The sequence below is a fragment of the Phyllostomus hastatus genome, unplaced genomic scaffold, assembly GCF_019186645.2.
Source record: "Phyllostomus hastatus isolate PE091 unplaced genomic scaffold, TTU_PhHast_1.1 phas_scaffold_1224, whole genome shotgun sequence".
In the NCBI taxonomy this organism is placed as follows: domain Eukaryota; kingdom Metazoa; phylum Chordata; class Mammalia; order Chiroptera; family Phyllostomidae; genus Phyllostomus; species Phyllostomus hastatus.
In genome coordinates, this window is record NW_025334008.1 from 1,990,604 (window position 1) to 2,014,345 (window position 23,742).

Here is a 23,742-nt window from a genome sequence, read left to right on the forward strand (position 1 = left end):
ACACAGGAAAACAGCACCTAGGGCAGAGGCCAGGAGAGAGGCCCAAGCTTCCTGTTGCCCTCTCTTGGTGTAGTCACACAGAGAACACTGAATTCTCCTAGCAATGGCTTCTTATTTTATTTTTTAAAAGATTTTATTTATTTATTTTTAGAGAGGGGGGAGGGAAAGAGAAAAAAGCAGAGAGACATCAATGTGTGGTTGCCTCTCCCACGTCTCCTACTGGGGACCCAGCCCTCAACCCAGGCACATGCACATCTATGCTCAATCCACTGAGTACACCAGTCAGGGCCCAACAATGGCTTAAAAAATCTTGTTTATTCTATTACAGTTGTTCCAATTTCCCCATTTGCTCTCCTCCGTCCAGCCCATCCCACCCCCATCCTGCTCCCACAGTTAATCGCCACACTGCTGTCCATGACCATGGGTCATTCATACAGGTTCTTTGACTACTCCCTTCCCCTTCTTCCCACCATTCTCCCCTCCCCACTTTTCTCCAGCAGCTGTCAGTATGTTCCCTCTTTCCATGTCTCTGGTTCTGTTTTGCTCATTAGTTTATTTTGTTCATTGGATTCCTCTTACAGGTGAGATCATACGGTATTTGTCTTTCACTGACTGCCTTATTTCACTTAGCATAATAGTCTCCAGTTCCATCCATGGGGTTGCAAAGGGTAAGAATTCCTCCTTTCTTTCTACTGTGTAGTATTCCATTGTGTAGATGAACCACAGTTTTTTAATCCATTCATCTACTGGTGGACACTTAGGCTGTTTCCAACACTTGGCTATAAATAATGCTGCTATGAACACCGGGGTGCATAAGTGTTTTTTTAAAAAAGATTTTATTTATTTATTTTTAGAGAGATAGGAAGGGACAGAGAAAGAGAAGGAGAGAAGCATCGATGTGCAAGAGATACATCAATCAGTTGCTTCTTGCAAGCTCCCAGCTGGGACCAGCCTACTACCCAGGCATGTGCCCTAATGAGAAATGAAACCAGTGACCCTTCGGTTTGCAGGCCAGCACTCAATGCACTGAGCCACACCAGCCAGGGCAAGTTCTTTTGAAATGGTGTTTTGGGATTCTTAGGGTATATTCCCAGCAGTGGGATTGGAAGTGGGTTACATAAGCAGTGGAAGTGGGTTACATAAGGCAGTTCCATTTTTAATTTTTTTAAAGATTATTTATTTTTAGAGAAGAGAAGGGATGGAGAAAGATGGAGACATCAATGTGTGGTTGCTTCTCACGTATCCCCCACTGGGGACCTGGCCTACAACCCAGGCATGTGCCTTGACTGGGAATCGAATCGATGACCCTCCGGACCACAGGCTGGTGCTCAATCCACTGAGCTACACCAGCCAGGGCCATTTTTAATTTTTTGAGAAGATTCCATATTGTTTTCCACAGAGGCTGCACCCAACCATGACGTTTGACAACACATACAGACTGGTACCCACCAGGGGAGCTCACCTGAGCTCTAGTGTCTAGGTATTGTATTGGGTGTTGGTCATGTAAGCGCAGCTCTCTACCCTTGGGGGCTGCCCTTACTTAGTCTCTGGGCCCTCCGGAAATCCAACTGATCACAATATGCTCTGAGGACTGCACCAGAAGTCACCCTATTAGAGGATAGACTCTCTGGCATGGTCCAGTGCCCCCAGATAAACAAAAACAGGATATTGCAGAGGCTTAGTGGTTATCTCCCAGAATCTAGGCAAAGGCCAAGCCTTTGTTTGTAATGTGCAGGGCCTGCTGAGTTAACAACCCTTCATGCATAACCACCCACTTACCATTGCAACCCTCACGGAAGTAAAGCACAGTGCAGGAAATATTGTCAATAATATGCTAATAGCTATGCATGGTTCCAGGTGGGTACTAGGCTTATCAGGGAGAATCACTCCGTAAATTATATAAATGCCTGATCACTATGCTGTACACCTGAAACAAATATAAAATAATAATGAATGTCAAGTGTAATTGACAAGTTAAAGGGGACTCACCCATTAATGGGATAATTTGAGTCCTGCCAACAGGTGGGAAATGTTCACTTAACAATTAAAAACAAAACAAAACAAAAAAACCAAAACATAAAACATTGCCACTTTCCTCTACAATCCTCTGTCTCCTTAGTCTCCCATCTGTAATGTTTTATGTTTTACTTATTGATTATTTCTTTGTCTGCCTCTCCTCTGGAAGTTCCTCAAGGCAGAGGTGTTTATCTGTGTTATTTTTTAAAAAGAGACTTTATTTATTTATTTTTAGAGAGATGGGAAGGGAAAGAGAAAGAGAGGGAGAGAAACATTGATGTGTGAGAGAGAGATACATCCATTACTTACCTCTTGCACGCTCCCAGCTGGGGACCTGGCCCACAACCCAGGCATGTACCCTGACTGGGAATCGAACCGGTGACCCTTTGGTCTGCAGGCTGGTGCTCAATTCACTGAGCCTCTCCAGCCAGGGCTAAGGTGTTTATCTCTTTTGTTCCTAGGACAGTACCTGGCACATAAAAGGAGTCAATGAATATTTGCTGAATGAATGATCTACTGGCACTACTGAAGATGTGGGGAGACAGGAACCTTTCTCATATAGACAAAAATCTGCTGGTACTTGGTGAAAACGATTAAGGGTAGGCCTTTGGATCCAGTAGTCCTGCTCAAATATTCTGGGGATGTCTCCTCTAGGTAGGAAGAAGCATGCCCCCCGTCAAAATTTAGAACAAGAGACCATACCCAAGACAGGAATTGGGAAGGTCTTACGGGGAGCTCTACTCCCTGTGTTGTCAAGAAAGCCCTATAGGATCCAACATGTTTACAATGCAGCTCTGTGGTTGTACCAGCCCATCCCCTTAGCTTTCTTTGCCCCTCTCCAAAATACTTTCTCCATCTTTGTCCTGGCATGAACGTCCACATGGCTGGCCATGGCTGCCCACACTGGATCATATTTTATTTTATTTTTTAAATAAATCCTTTTTGGTGATGAAATAAATACCTAGTTGACTTTTGTTTGTGGTTGACACCCCAAATGGTCATTGCATCATGGCTTGGGTAGTGAAAAGAATAAGGTGTGTTCCTCACTGGGGGACTGGGTCATTGACACGGTGGATGGAAAAGTGGTGCTCAAATAAATCACAAAGTTCCAGCTGGGCAGGGCCTGGGGAGCAGTCACACCCGGCACCTATCACTTCTTTAGTGAGAAGTTTTTCAGGCAGTCCTCTCCATTGTTTTCGTGCATCCAGGTTAACCTGCCTTTGAAATGCCAGAAGTAATGCCCCTTGAAGGTGTAACCATCCTCAACAGAGCACATAATCTTGTTAATTTTCCTGTAATCTAATGCCTGCCTTGCTTTCTCCTACTTTCTTGTAATCTTCCTTAGTTCCCTCCTTAATTTATTTTTTGTTATTTGAGAGAGAGACAGAGGGGGAGAGAGAGAGAGAGAGAGAGAGAGAGAGAGAGAGAGAGAGAGAGAGAGAGAGAGGGAGAGAGAGGGAGAGAGAGAGAGAAATCATCGGTTTGTTGTTACACATATTTATGCAATCATTGACTTATTCATACATGTGCTCAGACTGGAGATAAAGCCCTCAACCTTGGTGTGTTGGGATGACACTCTAACCAACTGAGCTACCTGGCCAGGGTTTTACTCTCTTCATTTCAAATGCATAAAAAAGAGCTGCAAAACTGTTATTCCCCACAGCATTTGAGATCTTGCTCTCCAGCACGTGTGGTCATTTTGGCTCCAATAAACTCTCAACAAACATTCTCTGCCGGTCTGGACGTTTCAGATGGCGACACCATGGCTGGGTGCCCCTCAAACTTCAATATGCACTGAGTCCTCTGGGGGTTTTGGCAAAGTGCAGATTCTGCTTTTAGTTGGTCTGGGCTGGGGGGGTCCAAGACTCAACTCCTACTAAGTGTCAGGTGGTTACAAGTCTGCTGTTTTGGGGACCACGCTATGAGAAGCAGGGATAAGACTAGAGAAGGGCGGTCCAAGAGGACTTCCCTCGGTGATGGAATTTTTTTATTTATCGGCAGCACACAATACGGCTGCCACCGGCCACACAGGGTTATCGAGTGCCAACGTGTTGCTGTGCAACCTAGGAATGGAAATGCAACACGTGTTGAATGGAGCTAATCTTAATTTTAAAATGACCACAAGTGGCTAGTAGACCGCACAGGTTGCGAAGACTGTGGCCGCTAGAAACAGTAAGCTAGATGAGCAAACAGCAGTGTGGATAGGTTGACACTGTGTGGTGGGATGAGGTCACCGTTTTAACACGGCGACCTGACTCCTCACCCACGCTCACTTTCCTGGGTACCCTATTTTATCAAATCTAAAATACTGTCAAGGTAAGAAACATCTAAACCTGTAAATGAGTTTTGTGAGAGTTGACGGCAGCCAGACTAAAGACATATGCTGGGGAGCAAAATTGCAAATGCTCCTGAAAATGAAAGTTTTCAGGGTTCTTTCTTGCATTTGAAAATAAGGAGGGAATGAAGGAAAGTAACATGGAGGTGGGAGATGACGAGGTGAGGATTGTATGGTGTGCTTTCTTGAGGGTTAAGGACCCCTTCGACAGGTGTGACTTCTGGCATTTCAAAGATGTATGTGCTCACGTAGGTGCACAAGAACAACGGCCAGGGCTGGCTTAAAACCTTTCACTAAAGAAGTTACATGCCTGGGACTTGACTACCCACCATGACCTGCCCAGTTGGGAATTTACGATGAGATCCCTCTGAGAGGTTACTTTCTGTAGAGCCCCCTTCCCTTTTTTTGGTCCACAATGCTGTGGATTGTATTTGCACTTTTATTTTATATATCAGTAAGAAAGAAAAAAGGGATATGGATTAAAGTGTGACATAATGCCAAATTAGTTGGAATATACCTTCCACTTTTAGAAACGTTAAGAATGTGAAAGAGCCCTGGCTCTGTGGCTCAGTTGGTTGGAGCACTGCCCTATACACCAAAAGGTTGCAGGTTTGATCCCCAGTCAGGGAGCATACAGGAGGCAACTGATGAATATTTCTCTCTCACATCTCCCTCTCTCTCTCCCTCCCTTTTTCTTCTCTCTCTAAAAATCAATAAAACACTTCCGGCCAAGATGGAGGCGTAGGTAGACACACTGTGCCTCCTTGCACAACAAAAACTAAGGACAACAAAAATTTAGAAATAAAAATCAATGAAACATATCCTTAAGTGAGGAGTAGAAAATAATAATAACAAAAATAAATAAAAATGTGAAAGGAATGTGCATGCCAGAAGCAATAAAATATGGTACTCCATCCTCAACCACCACAGCTGGAAGTGTGGGCTAGAAATCAGATTAAAGAATCTTTAAAGTATGTTTACTTAGCTTTAGAGAGGGTTGCAGGCCAAGAATTATAGCAGAGCTTTACCCTCATCACACTCAGGATCTGCAGCTTCCCAAGTACAAGGCTGCTTGTCTTCCCTTCCGGGCCCCACCCCCACCCCAGAGCTTGTTGGGCTGCTGTCTGTAGGCACCACACTGTGCCTATTTGGCCTCAACAGAAGGTGGAGGCTCTATGTCCCAGCAATCTCTGAGCAGCTGTTGTCATGAAGGCCCCAGACCTGCCACCTCAGAACGCTCTGATTCTGTGCTGTCCCCCCAGCACAGCAGTGGACACTGGTGAAGCCACACTGTGTGCCACTCTGTTCAAACACGGCAGCACCCAAGCACAGAACTGTGAGCAGATGGACGACAACACGATCGTCAGGCTGTTCCTGGGCTGACCTGTGCCGTAGTGTGTCGATGAGGGTTTAACAACAGCTCTCTGGCCTGTGCTGTTGCTAATTTCTGTGGTGTAAATACTGCCGCTGGGCTGATACCCACCTACTAATGCAAAGTCAACTGACACAGAATCAGAAGCCCACCATTATAGATGTAATGTGGTAGGCACAAATAACTTCAAAGCATGGCTATTGGTAAAAATAATTAGGAACTGATGAATTTCGAGTACTATGAACTTCCTTTTTTTCTTTTGAAATTTTATATGTTTATTTGAGCCTAATTAAAAACATGCTTAGGAGCAAGTTACTCTTGGACTTTGTTTTTTTAATATACCTTGTTTAATTATAAGTTTATGTAATTTAATTTTTAATGATGGCTGTGTTTAGCAACCTGCTCTCAAAATTCCTGAAAACTTGCCAATAGTCTCTTCTGGGCTGGTATGAATGAGTTGGCTCCAGCACAACTGGGCCCGATGCCTGGCCCAAGTTTATTGACGTTTTTACTCACCGGGGACTCTCTACTTTGCTTTTAAATTATGTGTATTGTTTCTTGTCCATCACCTCCTGCTAGAATGTAAGCTCTGTGAGGAGAAACATTTAGTTTTGTCTGGCTTGTTCGCAGCTCCACTTTCTAGAGCAATGCCTGTCGCAAGGCAAGTTCAAGTTCGAGATAAGTACACCCATGCCTGGTGCATAGTAGGTGCCCGATAAAACAGTTGTTGATGAACGAAAGTAAGGAGGGAAATGAAATTTGTAGCACGATGGTTTCCTGTAAATGAGGAGCAAGACAAGGCAACCAGGCACTGGCATTCAGGTGCATGGCATCTGAGGCCACTGGTGCCGGAGGCTGTGGGGAGGGAGGAGAGCAGGTATGACAGGTGGAAATAAAACCAATATAACGATAGCAGGGCTCTGCCAGGACTTGAACTTCGGAACATGATTAACTCAACTCTCTTCACCTGAGATCTGATTTAAAAAAAAAAGAGGACTTCTGTATTTGCATAGGGTTTTCCAGGAAACAGTGCGTCTTTGCCCTCCCTGCCCCGGGCCTCTGCACTCTCCTCCGCTGGCAGGACCCAGCCGGGAGGCGGGGCCGCGCTGCAGAGCCCGGAGGTCTCCTCCTTCACACAGGACACAGTGGCTGGGAGAGCGGATCGGGAACCACGGGCGTTCCACTCAGCCAGCCTTAGACCCAGCTCCTAGCTGTGTGCCAGGGAGCTGCTGTGTGCCTCTTGGGTGAACGAAATGAACAGAAGGATGGGGTTTAGGGTGATTCCGTTTTTATTATCACGTTTCCGGGTTTTAGAGACACTAAATCTTCTTTGGAATTGTTGCTGGTTTGGTGCCTTCGGGCTCCTGCCCGCTGTGCTGTGGGGGGTGGGGAGACAACATCCAAGGGGCCGCTTTGGGAGTGGGGGGAGCTCTGGGCCAGGGGTCGGGGCCAGGATGTTGGGGGCTTGGTATCCAGGGTCTGAGGGAGCGAGGGATAGGGGCCAGGGCCCCTGGGTCTCAGGTGGAGCTTGCAGGCCTGGGCAGCAAGTGGGCAGCGATGTCCTGTCAATCCGGCAGTCAGCCACCCCTCATGGTTTGCTGGATCCAGCTGTAGTACTTGCAGAGGTTGGTGTAGACTCCGGGGTAGCCAGGCAGGGCGCAGCGCTCCATCCCCCAGGACACAAGGCCCTGGAGCTGCCCTTGGCACACCAGGGGTCCCCCAGAATCTCCCTGAGGGGGAGAAACCAATGGAGACGCCCATGGACGGAGCGTCAGAGCCTTGTGTGAGGAGAAGTCGGAGAAGTCGAGAGAGATGGAGATGGGGAAGCACAAGGGCTGACACCCAGGGGTAAGGGAGGGGGAGTGGAGGGACTCTGCTGATATCAGCCCTGGGGTTGGGGGTCACTGCCTCCCTTCTTCTCTGGTTGCTGCTGCCTCTGGGTTTTGCTGAGCTCTTCTTTGTCTTTGCCCTGACTCCACAGAACCGTGTGTATCTCATTATATTCCTCTGTCTTTGGGGTCATCTCCCAGGGGTGGATGTCTGGCGGCCCTGATCACAGATTTCTGGGTGTCCATATTTAATAGTGACAATGACAGCCGTGATCAGAGCTGTAGGCAGGTGCTGCTCTGCACTCTTTCTCTTTCTGTGGACGTGAACCACCTCATCTAATTCCACCCACGGCTCCTAAAGGTGCCACCTCTGCTTGACAGATAAGGAGACTGAGGCACAGAAGGATTAGGTTCCTTGCAAGAGCTTATAGCTGGGAGGGAGCCTGGTTGTTCTAATCTCTCTCTGGGTCTCGGGGGGCCCGCCCCTCTGATTTTCATGCTCCTGAGATGCTTTTGTACTGAGGTCCCAGCCCCAAGCCCTCCCCTGCCTCCAGCTCTCACCCTGGGCCTCACCTGACAAGAGTCCTTTCCACCATTGGGGACCCCGGCACAGACCATACCGGCAGTGATGGCTCCGGGGTAGGCGTTCTTACACTGCTGGTTGGAGGCGATCTCGATGTTCACACACTGCAGATTGTTGGGGTAGCTGGCTGGATAGGCACTGAGGGGTCATGACTTGGGTCTACCCTCCAACAGGACCCAGGAATATGGGGACCCACCTCCTCCTCCTTCAGACCCGGGACCCCAGCCCCCAGAGCCTCCCCTGCCTTCAGGACACAGGGTTCCTCACCGATGGGACTGGATGTGGTGCCCCAGCCGGACACAAGGCAGGAGGTGCCAGGGCGGGCACAGCTCTGGGCCAGAGTGATGGGCCTCACTGCCTGCCCCAGCTGTGCAGGCCGACTCAGGTGCAGAAGCATCAGATCGTTGTCGTTGGTCCGATGGTTGTACTGGGGATGTGGCACCTGGCGCACCACACGCAGCACCTGCTGTGTGGCCTCGTTCTTATTCTTCAGGTTTTGCTTGCCCAGGGCAACCCGCAGGTTCCTGGACCAGGACCCGCAAGAGCAGCACTGTTCATGATATGGCCTGGAGACACCTCCCCACACTCCAGCCCCATACCGTCCAACTGTGGGCTGAGCGCTTGCTGGCCTCCTGGGCCTTTCCTGTGGCCTGGGTAGTAGGCTCCCTTGGCCCAGTCCCACTGTCCTCCCTTGCTCTCTTGAGCTAGACTCCCAGGTCTGAGGGAGGAGAGGCTTCTGGCTTCTGGCTTCTGGCTTGGGTGTACAGTGATGGTTGGGAGTTCTTGGCCAGTGCCAGGTTCTATGCTCTGTGTTCTAAGCCAGGCCCTGGCTACAGCTCTAGACTCTAAATCAGAACTGATATTCTGGCCTAGGCTCCAGGGAGGGTCCATACTGGTTCTAGCCTGGTTTCTGGGTTCTGAACATTCTGGACTTTGAAGTCTAAGCTGGGATTGGAGTTCTAGACTGAGTTGGGATTGTGGCATGCTTTCCAGACACTGGTGTGAGCTTTCAGTTTTAGGGTAAGTTGATGGTTTTGTTTTGAGCTCTGCATTACAGCTGGAATCTGGGCTCTAGATATTGATTTCAGCTTTTAGTTTTGGGGTAGGGTGAAGATGTTATATTGACAACTGGATTAAGACCTGAGCCATGGGCCCTGGCTGGTGTGGCTCAGTGGATTGAGCACCAGCCTGCAAACCAAAGAGTCACCTGTTCGATTCCCAGTCAGGGCACATGCCTGGGCTGTGGGCCAAGTCCCCAGTAGGGGGCGCATGAGAGGCAACCACACATTGATGTTTCTCTCCCTCTCTTTCTCCCTCCCTTCCCCTCTGTCTAAAAATAAATAAATAAAATCTTAAAAAAAAAAAAAAAGACCCACGCTATGGATTCTGGACAGTGATATGAGCTCCACTTTCTAGGTTGAGTTCTGGGTTCTTGCTTAAGTTCTGATCTATAATCTGAGCTTTAGGCCATGGTTTGGGCTTAGGGTTTTCAACATTGTTCTGAGTTCTTGATTCTAGAGTGGGCTGTGTTTCACACTGAAATATACTTTAGTTTGAGCTTTTGATTCTAGATTCCAGTCAGAGCCCTTGACCTCAGGTTGGGTCTGGGTACTAGATGGAACCCTTGGATCCAAGTTTCCAGATGCTGGTTTGCCTTCTGGGCTTTATATCCTAGGCTCTGGGCTGAGTTCTGGGCTCTAGGTTCTCAACTTGAGCTTCAGTTTACGGCATTAGATCTGGTTCCTAGGCAGTACGATGAGTATCTGGAGCCTAGTTTCTTGGTTTAGTTCTAGAATCTTAGAGGGGTTATGTGCCCTGTGTGGGGTTTCAGATTATAGCCTGCATTCTGGGATTTAGATGCTGGGTTGAGGTCTGGGATCTAGGCTGCTCAAAGGGGAGCTATAGACTGGACTCTGAACTAAACATTGGATCTAGAGGGGGCTCCAGGTTCTGATTCTCTCCTACATGCTGAGCTGTATGATCCACCTGTAAGCGGGGTTCTGGATTTATGGCTGGACTATAGGGTCTGATCCAGACTCTGTATTAGAATGTTTCATGGAGTCTTGCTATGTGTTCTGACCTTGACTGCATTCTGCAAAAAGCTCTTTTCAAACACTAGACAGTGTTCTGAGAGTGGTCCTGGGTTTCTAAATGGAGATCTTGGCCCTGGCTGGTATGGCTCAGTGGATTGAGCACCAGCCTGCAAACCAAAGGGTCACCTGTTCGATTCCCAGTCAGGGCACATGCCTAGGCTGCGGGCCAAGTCCCCAGTAGGGGGTGCATGAGAAGCAACCACACACTGATGTTTCTCTCTCTCTCTTTTCCTCTCCTTTCCCCTCTGTCTAAAAATAAATAAATAAATAAATAAATAAATAAATAAATAAATAAATACCTTGCTTCAAATTCATCCAATTCCAGAATTCACCAATCTAGAATTCTTAGTCTCTACGTGGAGCCTGGCCTCTGTATGGATCTCAAGATGACACATTAGGTTCTAGGTTCCGTGTGGGCCTCCAAGCTGGCAAATGGGTCCTACACTGTCAACCCACTTTCAGAATCTAATGTGAGTTCAAGATGTATGGTGGGTTCTAGGCTTTTCTCTAGACACCGCCCCCCCAACTGGGACCCAGCTACTACTTTGGGTTCTGGACCAGGGTCCACGTTCTCAGCTGAGCCCTGGGGCTCCAGGCTGGAATTCCCTTGTCATGAGAATAGGGGAGAGCATCACTCACCGGCGGGAGCAGTGAGCAGCGGTGATGACCCACCGGTCTGACAGCAGGGCCCCTCCGCAGAGGAAGCGACAGGTGACACCCACCAGCAGGGCTGCTTGCCACGGCTGGGAGTGCGGGATGCATGGGTAGCCACCAATTATCTTGTTATCCCCTTGGCCCTGTGCCATGGCTAGGAACAGGGAGGGGTGGGGTGGGCAAGCAGGTGAATAAATGCCCTCCACCCCCCAGAAATCTAGGATGTCCAGGACCCAAATCCTCTTTTCTTGGCTTAACCCTTGAACCACCATACCTGTCTGCCATGGCCAATATGAGATAAGCCCAACATGGCCCCACTGCCTCGACACAATAGGGAGCGCACCGAACCCCACCCCCTTGTCTGATCCAGGGTCTTGCTACGTGTTCTGCCCTTGAGTGCATTTTGCAACAAACACTTTTCATTAATCATTCTCCAACACACTCAAGGAGCTCCCTGCCCCTTCCCCAAATTTCCCACACACCCACTCTGTATGCACGCCACGTCCCTGCCATGAGCTCACCACCCCATCCTCACCGCCACCACCGCCACTGTTTCCGACAGCATGCCGTTTTTCCCTGAGCTAGTTCTTCCTGACACAGTGCAGGGCACCCTGGGGCCCTCCTTTCTTTCATGACCCGTGAGACCTCCTGATACAACCACAGGTCTGCACTTAAGCTCCCCTCCAGCAAGTTCCTCAGACTTGATTTCCAAACTACCCCCCACTCCCATCACCACATCCCCCATGAGCATCCTGGGTCCCCAGGGCCCCTTGTCCCTCCTTTCTCAGCATTTCCAGGGGACTCCATAGCCCTGGCCCCATTGCTGTCTTACCTACAGCCAAGATCTGAAGTGCAGCCAGCAGGAGGAACATTCTGGGTGCTGGGGGCTGGGTTCTGGCAAAGACAGAGAGAAAGTGAGGGAGAAGGAGGCGGTGAGAGACCCAGAGGTTGAGGGACAGAGACAAGAGCCTCTCACACAGAGCCTGAGACCCTGAGAGGCATGGATACTGGACAGAGTGAGGGCCTGAGGTCCTTGGTGGCTGGAGGTGGGATGCTGAACAAGGTTCGCGTCCAGTCCGGCCCTGGTGTCTCCCCGTGTGGAGGAAGTGGGGGTGGTGCATCACCTCTCTGTCACTCCGTGGAGGCCTTTTATCCCTGGTCTGGGCAGTTGGACCTGCCCCCCCACCACACCCTTTTCCTGACATTTTTTTAGAATTGCTTAGTTCCCATTCCAAGACTCACTCCTACCATCTCCTCCCTCCCCTCTCTGGCCAGGGAAGCAGCCACAGTTGTTAGTGAGAACCCGCCTGGCCAGTGGCAAGTATGTGACAGTGTGGAAGGGATCCAGAGAGGGGTATCTCAGGGAAGGGTGGATGAGGAGGCGATGGGGGCTCAGGAGAAGGTGCTGGGAGGGGTTGAGAGAGGGCGTGGCAGAGGCTGGAAGTGTGAGAGAAGTCACACTCAGGTGGAGAGGGAAGGAAAGGCTGAGGAAAATACAGGCCCAGAGCGACGTGAGGAAGGCAGAACTGAGAGTGATGGGGCGGAGGAGGCCGACTGAGAAAGAGAAGACCGGGGAGGGAGGCCCAGAGAGAGAGAGATTCATGGAGAGACGGAGGAGGCAAAGCAGAGCGAGAGGCAGAGAAAACAGGGAAGAAGGTGAAGACGGAACAGAAGCAGGCCCAGAGCAAGAGAAGCAGGGAAAGAGAGAGCCAGGAAGTGGAGGTGGCCCCTCCCCCAAACACACACCTGCGGCATAAGGGCCGTGATGATGGAAGGAGGTGCAGAGAGGCAGAGAGGCCATCGAAGGAGAGCAGGAAGGCGACAGGAGAGAGAGAGAGAGAGAGAGAGAGAGAGAGAGAGAGCACGCGAGCGCAGGGGGAGAGAGAGCAGGGGGAGTCAGCAGGAGCCAGGCCGTCCTGTTTCCCTTGCTGGCTCCCTTTGTGGTCCTCACAGTCCCCAAAGGTGGGCAGATGGCGAGGCTCAGTGCGGAACGGGAGAGTAGGATACAGAGACGGAGTAAGAGATGCAGACCCAGACAGAGAAGGGCAGGGTCCCAGAGAGAACACGAGACGCAGAGTAGTGAGACGAGGAAGGGTCCCGGGGGACACCGAAGATGGAGCCCTGGGTTTGGGGGACACATGCAAACTTGGGGCCTGTTCCGAGCGCTCAGCCCCTCCCCCAGCCTCTTAAACTTCCTAATGACTGCAATTTGTCTCTGGGCCTGGGCAGCTCCTCCCTGGACCACCACGCGGTGACTCAGGAGGCCACCTCTCCGTGCTGTCCCTCCCTCACCGGCCCAGGGCTGGCTCCCAAACCGCCGCCCGCCCCCCTCTGCCCGGGCTGCCAAGAGCTTGTCTCTGCCCTTGGGGACTCGCTCTGTGCCTCTGAATGCACACGCCCGGCTGGCCCCTGTGCACACCTGTGTCTTGTGAACACGCCCTGCCGATGGGCCTCGCTGCTTTCTACTGCAGGCCCTGGTGACTCCGAAGGGCGAGATACCCTGTGAGATGCCGAACCCCCTTTTGTAAAGAAAGAATTCTCTGGGAACAGCTTGGTGGGAGGCCTGAGGGGCCTGCTCTGTGATGAGTGATTGCTTCTGTATCTTACACAGAGCGATGAATAGGTTAAAGTTACACAGAAACACACGTGTACACCCGTGCATACACGCACGGGCAGACGGATCAGTACGTGTGAGCACTGGGCGCGCAGTAACACCCGGAGTCTGGCGGACAGCACCGGTGCCCCGGCAACTGCCTCGGTGTGGTGTCGGACCACGGTTACCCAGATGGCAGCCCGGGGAGCTGGGTGACGGCCTCACGGGACTGTCTGCACTATTCGGGTAACTTTCCGTGAATCTATAGCTATTTCAGAATAAAGAGTTAGCAGCATAACAGCGTCATAACAGCATCTCCTGGTAAACACGAGCCTCCCACCCTAGTTTGAGCAGAAAGCTTGGATAAGATGGACCCTCCGTGGAGCTTGTCTCCAAGGTGTTCCTTGTGCTGAGAAGAACACTCAGCGGGAGCTGTTGGCCACAGGGAGCCCACGGGAGACCAGAAGGCTGGGGATGCAACCGTGTACTAGGCTCATAACGGCCTACTGCTGCCCTTCCCGGCCTTCAAGCCTCTCAGGGCCACTTCCAGGGTATCCTTCCGCCAGACTAAACCCTGCTCCCCACTCCACTCGTTTACACAGCATGGGCTAAGATGTGAGTGCTCTAATGAATGAATGAACGAACGAATGAATGAATGAACATATGGCCACAGTCCTGGCCTTCAGGGAGCTCATGGTCTCGTGGGAAAGGCCAACAGGGCCTCTGGGACAGGGAGGGGTGGTGTCCAAGGGCCTGATGGAGCCCCAGGAGTGGGAAGACCCTGGTGGTGAGCCGGGGCCTGCGGGTGAGTAGGAGCTCACGGTGGGGGGAAGTGGGGGGGGTAGGTGTGTGAAGGAGGGGAGCGATTCTGAGTGAGTGCAGACCTGCAGGACGGAGGGTGGTGGCAGAGCTCAGGGTGCTGGAGGGGGAGGAGGAGGGAGAAGCAGAAGCCCAGGGTGACTGGGCAGGGAGGAGAAGGGCCCTTAGCGGCCTCACTGCAGATCTAGGTCTGAGCTGCCGGGGTACAGACAGCGATGGGTGTTAGCTGTACCGATGAAACGGGACAGCAGAGCTCGGAGCCCACCTAAGGAGAATAGGTTGAGTGAGAAGACTAGGGACCCCAAGTCAGGCCTCCAGGGGGTGAAAAGAGGCTGCTGGGGTGGGGGGGAGCATTGTGAGAGGCTGAAAGGGAGCCCTGGGTGAGCTGGAAGGAAAGTCAGGAGAGAGGTGTCAGGGAAGTTGAGGTGACTCTTTAAGGAGGAAGTGGCATGGGTGGAGGTCAAACAGACCTGGGCTGTTCAAAAGTTTAAAAAAGTTAATTTGCACCCTGGCCGGGTAGGTCAGTGGGTTAGTGTGTCATCCCCATACACCAAAGTTGTGAGTTCGATCCCCAGTCAGGGCACAGACAAGAATCAGCCTATGAATGCATGAATAAGTGGAACAACAAATGGATGTTTCTCTCTCTCTCTCAAATCAATAAATAAAATGAAAAAGTTAAAAAAATAAAAAATTCATGTGCTTTTTTATTATAAAATATTCATAACCCACTTCTCCCATTTTAACCATTTTTAAGTGTATAGTGCAGGGGCATTAAGCGCATTCACACTGCTGAGTAGCCACCACCCACCCCCACCCCCAATGTTTTTGGCTTCCCCAGCAAAAACTCGGCACCCAATAAACACTAACTCCCCCTGCCTGGCAGCCTCTGCTCTGTTTTCTGTCTCTGTGAACTTAACTACTCTTGGCACCTCACACAGGTCGTCCCTTCGTGTGTCTGGCTTCACTTTGCATTGTGTCTGCAAGGTCCGTCCACCTGGTAGCCTGTGTCAGAATCCCCTTCTCTTTTAAGGCGGAATCGTATTGGAATACCACGGTTTGTTTATCCAGGTAAGTGCTTTATAAGGGTTAGCTTCTTTCTTCCCTCCTTCTCTCCCTTCCTTCCTTCCTCTCTCCCTTTCTCCTTCCCTCGCCTGCCTGCCTCCCCTTCTCCCTTCCACAAATATTTATTGAGTGCCTACCATATACCCGTCGCAGTTCTGGGCCCTAGGGATAGGGCAATAAACCAGATAGACAGATATTCCTGCTCACTGATGTTGCCATTCTCAAAGAGGGGGCTACCAAGAGAGAGAAAGTTAAAGGAATACAGTAGGCGTTCTCCCTCCCAGGAGGGCATCCCGAGAGTTTCTCCACTCCCTCATCTTCCCCGCCAGTCGCCTTGTGGTCTGTACTTCCCTTTCTCCTAAGCTCCAAAGACCCCTTCTTTTGCCTCTGTAACATGTTCCCTGAGCCCATGAATTCTACTGCTCATGCCTTCTACCTCTGTGACTTTCTAAATACTTATAGTTTGAAAAAAAAAAGAAATACAATATGTAATAGAAGTTGAGAGTGCTATGAAAAATAGTAAGAAATAGGGTAGGGAGATAGGGTTAGGGAAGCCCTGACCCGAAGTGACCTTTGAGCAGTGGCCTAAAGGTAGTTGGGGAATGAGCCAAAGGGTTCTCTGGGGGAAGAGTGTCCCAGGCAGAGGGAGCAGGGAGGGTGGAGGCCCTGAGGTGGGGGGAAGTCTGGCATATCTGTGGACCAGAGGGGAGGCCAGCATCCCTGGGGCAGAAGAAAATAAGGCCAGTGAGGTCATGGGAAGTCCAGCCTCCATGAGATGCTAGGTGCTGTCTTGTTCTCATGTTACAGACTGAGAAACTGAGGCCGAGAGAGAGGAAGACATTTGTCCAAGGCTACCCAACTGGTAGGTGCAGGAGGACGAACAAATTGCAGGACTGTCTGAACTTCTGCTCCACGCTCCGAACCTTCTGTTGTCTTTGGAGGTGATCTGAGGACTTCACTCCTTTTGAGCACTGATTTTTGTGTCCAACATGGTTGTTTCCTGTTTTTGTTTTCGTGTTTGTGGCTTAAGATCCAGAAATTTATTTTCTCACAGTTATGGAGGCCAGAGTCCAGGGTTAAGGTGTTGGCGGGTGTGGTTTCTCCTCACGCCTCTCTCCTAGGTTTGCAGATGACTATGTTTTCCCTGTGGTCACAGAGTGGTGGTCTCACCGTGTGCCCTGTTCTGTGTCTCTCTGTCCAATGCTGTTTAAATGCATTTTTTAAATCAGTTAACCCACTGAACCCTTCCTTCCCATGGTCCCGTGAGAAAGGGACTCATTATCCTCAAGGCACTGAGGAGGAAGTAAAGTCACCTCCCCAGGTTACCCAACCACTAAGTGTTGGCACCCCAATTCGATCCCCCGTGGAGAGCTAACAACCCCAAGGGTAAGATGCCCGAGAACAAAGGGGCAGATGGTGCAACCTCCTGAGTGGTGGGATCAGCCCTACGCATCAGCCCCACAGATGCCTCTGCCATTGTTCCAGGAAGAAAGGAGGAAAGGGTGAGTGAGGTGGCAGGCAGGGTGTGGGTTAGGTGGCAGGAAATGGAGGGAGGGCCCCTGGGGTGGCTCCTGTTTCCTCCGGGGAGACAGGGAAACCAGAGGCCACCTCATCTCGCCGGACACCCAGGCAGGTGGGGTTGGGGCGGTGACCTGCAGGGAAGGTGCCCAGGTGAAGTGGACCATCAGGAATTTAAAGAGGAGCCATCTGAGCAGTTGGCTGACGTTGTTGTTCTTCTCCAGCGAAGAACAGGCAGGCGCCGAGCTGTGTGATGCTGGGACAGAGGCCCCGACAGGGAAACTGAGGACGTGGGGGGAGGGGCAGTTACTGAAAGGGGGTCTGCTGTGGGGTGAGGAAAGTGGGGACAGCAGGGGCTTGGTGGGGAGGCTGTACCAGGAGGGTCAGGGTGTCTTTGAGGTAGAAAAACAGGTATGACAGAGCCACCCACAGCCCTGGGAGCCTGGGAGGCTGTGGTCAGGGAGTGGGATGTGGGATTTGGTGGTTTCACAGGTGGGGCCCTTCTGGGTGGAGATAGGGGCTGGGGTGTGAGCGTGGGAATGGCTGAAGAGGTGGTCTCTGGCCTTGAGGAGGTGTGGGACGGCCAAGCTGGAGGGTGTTCTTGCCCTGGGTCAGCGAATGCCCATCTCCATCTCCACTTGTAATAAAAAGAAGAAATGTAAAGCCCAGGAAGGCTGCCAAGGGCTTTACAACACCATTGCATTTATTTAATCCTCACAACAGCTTTATGGGGTTGGAGACTCTCATTAGTGCCTTGCGTGGGAGGGAACCGGGCCTCGGAAGGTTGTCCCTCGTGTGAGTGGTGCAGCCCGGGTTGGAACTGGGGTCACCCTACTGTTAGACATCATGCCACTCTGTCTCTAATTCTGTTTTCCATTTTTAAAAAAATATTTTATTTTTATTTATATTTAGAGAGAGAGGAAGGGAGAGAGAAAGAGAAGGAGAGAAACATCAATGTGTGGTTGCCTCTCCCGTGGCCCCCACTGGGGGACTTGGCCCACAACCCAGGCATGTGCCCTGACTGGGAATTGAATGGGCAACCCTTTGGTTTGCAGCCCGCGCTCAATCCTCTGCGCTACACCAGCCAGGGCTGTTTTCCATTTTAAAAAAATTGAATGTATTGGGGTGACATGGGTTAATAAAATGATAGAGGTTTCAGGTGTGCAGTTTCTGTAAGACATCATCTGTGTACTGTGTTGTGTGTTTGCCACCCCAAGTCAAGTCTCCCTGTACCCCCCTCTATCCCCCCTTTACCCTTTCCTACCTCCCCTCAGCCCCCTTTCCTGCTGGTAATGGCCATACTATGGTCCGTGTGCCATGAAAGGCAGGGAGCTTTCCACTGGACCCTCAACCCTGGGAAGTCACTGTGTGAGAATGCTCGCAATGAGTGTGTGGGGTGAGTGCACAGTCCCTCAATTGTTTTCTGTTGGCAGCTCTCGTGGACAATTTTCCGGGTACCTCCCGTGTGCTGAGTTGTGCTGAATTCTCTTCCCCATCAGCCCTGTGGGAAAAGTGAGGAAAATGCGATCATTTGCTCAATGTCGCCTGGTCAGCAGGTGGTGGAGCTGGGATTCGAACCCCAGCGCACGTGTCTTGATGCCTCTCTGCTGCTGACCTCATGTGTCCCTGATTACTCAAACTCCTGCTGGGTAATCTCTATACATCTCTGAGTCAGCACCTGTGTCTGCCACGGTGCCAGGCAGCCTCTGTCTGCACACCTGCGTGCCCCCGATGCCAAGTTGACAGCCAGCGAACTTTTCTGCCTCACCTGCTGTGTGTCCTCACTTGCTTTTGTTTAGGCTCCATGGCGCCCTCCACCTTCCTCATCTTCCCCTCCTTTTTAGAATTTTTTAAATTTAAAATTAAATTTTTTATTTTTTATAATTTTAATTTTATTTATGTATTTTTAATTAATCAATCAGTCACTTGATTGATTGATTTAGGTCTTCCCCTCATTAGCAAATGACAGCATCCTCTTCTCAGCTGCTGTGGTCAAAAGCTGGGAGTGGTCCTTGATCCTTCCCTCGATGCTGCCTCCCACTTGGTCAATTCTCGTCACCTTAGCTGCAAAATAGAGGGTGAATCCCCCACTGACCCCGTCATCCACTCTCATTAGTGCAAGCCACTGTTGTTCCTCACCTGGACAGGTGCGGTGGCATCCAGCTTGTTGTAGCTGCATCCCCATTCAACCCTTGTTCCCGCCCCTGCCAGCCCCTTCCTCACACCAAGCACATTCTCCCTTCAGCAGCCAGCGTGTTCGTGAAGTATAGAATAGCATCATGTCGGAACCTGCTGAAACCCACCTGTGATTTCCCACTGCAATTGCAATAAAACCTAGATGCCTCCAGGGCAGTGTATGCCCAGCTCCTCTGTCTCCTCAAGCTCGTCACGCCCCCACACACTGTGCCTCAGGCCTGCTGGGCTTCTCTGATTTTCATTTTTTTCAAAATACCCTCACCTGAGGATATGTTTTAGAGAGAGGAAAGGGGAGAGAGAGAGAGACAGAGGGAGGGAGGGAGGGAGGGAGGGAGGGAGAGAGAGAGAGAGAGAGAGAGAGAGAGAGAGAGAGAGAGAGAGAGAAATACTGATTGGCTGCCTCCCATATGAGCCCTGACTGGGGATCAAATCTGACACCAAAATACGTGTCCTGACCGGGAATCAAACCCGCAGCCTTGTGGCGTGTGGGGTGATGTCCAACCACCTGCACCACCAGCCAGGGTTTGTTTGCTTTTCTTGACATCGTAGGTGCCTGCCCACCTCAGGGCTTTTGTCTCTGCTGTTCCCTTGCCTGGAGCGTGCTTCCCCCCACTCTGCCCAGAGGCATCCTTCAGATCTCTGCTGAGTGGTCAGTCGCCTGCTGATCACCTTCTGTAGAGCAGACCTCCCCTTCTATTCCTGCCTCAGCCTCTTGGCTGGTTCCCAGTCTACACCTTATTTGCATGTATAATCGCTTTACGTGTTTACTTCCTTATTTGTCCTTGTTTCTGTTTTTCTCTATGGCACCTATCAGCACTGGTTCTCCCTCATGTTTTATGCACTTTATGTTGCTGTCTGTCTCCCAGAATTTGTGTGTCAGCTCCGACAAGGGCAGGGAGCTTTGCCTGTTTTATCCACCTGTGTGCCCTGGCGCATCATAGCAGGTGCTCAGTAAACGTCGGTGACATGAAGAAACATCTCCGTCACTGTCACTGAAGCTTCATGAGGGCAGGGACCATGTCAACCATGTCCACTGCGGAGTCCCTGGAGCCCAGTCCAGCACTTGCACGTGGCAGGGGCTCTGTGAACACAGGTGGATGAGTGAGGTTATCACAGAGGCTTCTCTCCAGAACGTGTGCATCCAGTGTCTCTACCTCTTCACACCTGACAGTAATCTCCAACCACCCAGTCCTGGGAGACTACTCGTGGGGGGAAGGGGAGAACCCAGCCTTCTTAGACTGGGTTCCAAAGACTTGCAGGGAAGGTTTCCGACTCTAGGGGACAGTACCCCAGGCATGGGGATTGCTGCATCATCAGGTCCTTTCAAGGATTGCTGGAGTTTATGCAGGGGCTGCATTCACCAAGGCCACAGCCTCAGCAAAAGCCCTGCTCGGTGAAGACTGGGACCCCCTGCCTCAGCAGCACCCCTCCAGCCCTCCACGTTGACTCTGGCTCTCTTCCTAGACTCGCCTGTGTTCACTGAGGCCATCTTCCTCGGTGGCAAACACCTTGACCTCTGCCCAGTCTGTTTAGTAGAAACTGTGGGAACTCTCATGCTTACAGAACACACTCTGAAGTTTAGTAGGATTTCTAACCTTCAGTGAGGGCTTCTGAAGTAGCCCTGGTGTCTGCCCCCAGCCATTCCCACCCCCTTGCCACAGCCTACTTTTGGCTCTTCCCTGACTGACCAACCTCCTGGACATGGCCTTGGGAGGATTGTTCTGACGCCATGGCCAGCCCTGTCTGCTCTAAGCTCTTCCTGGTGCCCCACAAGCCCAGCTGGAGGCCCATGGGTGTGTGCAGTGGCGTTCTGACCCTTCTCGGGGGTCTGACCGCCCTCACCAGCTCCTCCCTGGCCGTCTTGCAGCGGGAGCAGCCGATCTTCAGTGGTTCTCTGTGCTTCTGCTGCTGTGTGCCTGCGGTCCTGCGTGTCTGCTGCTTTCTTGTTCCCCTTTACCCCTTTCTCGTGTTCATTCTTACTTGTCATCAGGGTCTTGGGTTAAGCGCTCCCTCCTTTGGAAAACATTCCATGACACTGCAGGCCAAGCTGGGTGCCCCGCCTCTGGGCCCCTGTTCCCTTACTACCTTCCACGGTGACACATGTCCCTCTTGACTTCTCGGTGCCAGTGCAGCCTCCGCTGCTGGACAGGGAGCCCACCGAGGGCAGGGGCTAGGACTGACTCAGCTGTTTGCCCACTGCGCTGCACAGGGCCTGCTCCCGGGAGGTGCCAGCACATGTTTGCTGCGTGAATAAGGGATGGCCACTCCTCTGCTCCAAGTCTCTGTGGCTCTCGTCTCCTAACCAAGCCGAGCTGGGGCAGTCTGGTCCCTCTCCCCTCCACTCACCCCTCCATCACTCCCTGCCTTGGATTTTGCACTTGCTGTTCTTCTGCCAGCAACGCCCTTCCCAAAAATCCACAGAGCTCACAGTTCCACCTTGGACAGGTGTTTTCCCAAAGGTTGCCTTCTCCTGGATGTCCTCCCTATCCACCCAACTGTCTTCTGTGTCTGAGCCTATTGATAACCAAGGGCTGGACTGGCCCTTGAGGTTCTTTCTTTCTTTCTTTCTTTCTTTCTTTCTTTCTTTCTTTCTTTCTTTCTTTCTTTCTTTCTTTCTTTCTTTCTTTCTTTCTTTCTTTCTTTCTTTCTTTCTTTCTTTCTTTCTTTCTTTCTTTCTTTCTTCTTTCCTTCCTTCCTTCCTTCCTTCCTTCCTTCCTTCCTTCCTTCCTTTCTTTCTTCCTTTCTTTCTAAGATTTATTTATTTATTTTTAGACAGAGAGGAAGTGTGGAGAAAGAGAGGGAAACATCAATGTGTGGTTGTCACTTGCACCCACTATTGGGGACCTGGCCCACAACTCAGGTGTGTGCCCTGACTGGGAATCAAAATGGCATGACCCTTTGGTTCACAGGCTGGTGCTCAATCCACTGAGCCACACCAGCCAGGGCTGGTCCTTGTGGTTCTTATGATTGCAAGATTCCCTCAGCAATAACCACCAGAAAATTAAAAAAAAAGTTTATTATATACAGGCTCTGGATATTACACTGCACATCTGGGGCCACACAGCAAGGTGTCATGGAGAGAGAGAACGAACAAGGGGCCCAAATGGTCAGTTATCAAAATCAACCAAGACCTCCAAAACAAGGGGCAGCCTGGCCCTCTCTCTAGTCCTGTGGCTGGCAGTGGGTTTATTTCAGAGGTCCATCTTTGCAGCCAGTGCCTCCATAATCAAAACTGAAGCCAGGCATTTCAATTCCAGAAAAGAGAAAGCCCAAGTGTGAGGACTTACACTGCACCTACGTAAATGGGTGGCGTGCTTCTCTCCCCTGATTTATCACCCTCTGACGTACTATATATTCAACTTACTTTTCTCCTTTCTTTACGGGCCTCTCCCATGAGGGCAGGTTTTTGCTTGTTAACTGCTCTCACTAATTAAGTGCTCAATAAATATTTGTGGAATGAATGATTGAATGACCACGCGACCCTTGAGGCCAAGGACAGTTTCCAGTGTTCATGTAGGAGCCTTCAGATTTCTGCCAGACTGTGTATCTCGCCCTTGGGGGCTGGCTCAGGCCAGGGGGAGATCTGAGAACCCCAAACCAGCAGTGGGAAGACAAATCTTGCTTTGCAAGCAACGGCCACTCAATGCACAGGCATGGACACAGTGACCCCTTGTGGCCACGGCTGAGAATAGCATTATTCCCATCTCCCAAGTACGACCCCCATAGGTTTGTCACAAGTGCTTTTAACGGTGGTGGAGCCTGAATCCAAACAGGCTGAAAGTGTTACACACTGGATTTTGAAAGCTTAGCAAAAGAAATAAATTGAAGTTTTTAAATTGATTACATGTTAAAATCATAATATTTTGTGCATAGTGTGTCAAAAAATGTTATTTACTTAGCCCTGGCTAGTGTGGCTCAGTGGATTGAGTGCTGGCCTGTAAACCAGAGGGTCGCAAGTTCGATTCCCAGTCAGGGCACATGCCTGGGTTGCAGGCCATGTCCCCAGGAAAGGGTGAGCAAGAGGCAACCACACATTAGTGTTTCTCTCCATTTCTCCCTCCCTTTCCGTCTCTTTAAAAATAAATAAAAAAATATTTAAAAAAATGTTATTTAAATGTCACCTGCTCCCCCCTGTAAAAAATATGGCTATTACACACTTTAAGATTACATGCATGACTCACATTATATTTTTATTGGATATCACTGCTCTAAACTGCAGCAGAAATCTCACCAACCACCCACCTCCTGGTCTGAGGGAGAAACTCCGTTGAACAGAAGGGAAGAGCAATATGGTGAATCTGTGGCTGACCTCCAAGGACCCAGGTCTCTGGCTTCCAATTAGGCAGCATAGTGAAAGGGTCGAGCGTCCTGCCTCCTTCACTGACTTGCTGTTGTGTGACTTTCCAGTCATTCCCTTTCTCTGAGCCACAAGTTTATCCTTTGTAAAACCAGGACCAAAACCCAGCCCTACACATCTCTGAGCTAACAAGGGAGGAAGGCTCCACAGTGCCTGGAATGCAAAAGTCACCCCACTGCGGTAACTACGCATGGTGTTGGGTGGGTACCAGACTTATGGGGATTTCACTTTGTAAGTTATATATATTATATAATAATATAAAATAATATATATGATATAATAATACATAAATAAACATTATATATAATAAATTAT

General features: G+C 50.6%; 1 protein-coding gene across 1 annotated transcript; it reads right to left on the bottom strand.

Moving 5' to 3' along the window:
- Positions 1-7,004: 7,004 nt before the first annotated feature.
- On the bottom strand, positions 7,005-12,016 carry KLK14 (kallikrein related peptidase 14). The gene is made up of 5 exons (XM_045856411.1): positions 11,715-12,016; positions 10,868-11,036; positions 8,403-8,659; positions 8,126-8,262; positions 7,005-7,453 (listed from the first exon to the last, which is right to left on the bottom strand). The coding sequence occupies exons 1-5, from the start codon at positions 12,001-12,003 to the stop codon at positions 7,301-7,303; spliced, it is 1,005 nt and encodes a 334-aa protein (XP_045712367.1). The 5' UTR covers positions 12,004-12,016; the 3' UTR covers positions 7,005-7,300.
- Positions 12,017-23,742: the final 11,726 nt, after the last annotated feature.

What these genes read in the sequence shown, in the direction of transcription:
- KLK14 (XM_045856411.1), bottom strand. Translation starts at nt 12,003, where the DNA reads ATGCACCACCCCCACTTCCTCCACACGGGGAGACACCAGGGCCGGACT. An exon ending in CACCACATCCAGTCCCATCG is followed by an intron (nt 8,263 to 8,402) that starts GTGAGGAACCCT and finishes GTGCCTATCCAG; the next exon opens with CCAGCTACCCCAACAATCTG. An exon ending in GTGGAAAGGACTCTTGTCAG is followed by an intron (nt 7,454 to 8,125) that starts GTGAGGCCCAGG and finishes TCTCCCCCTCAG; the next exon opens with GGAGATTCTGGGGGACCCCT.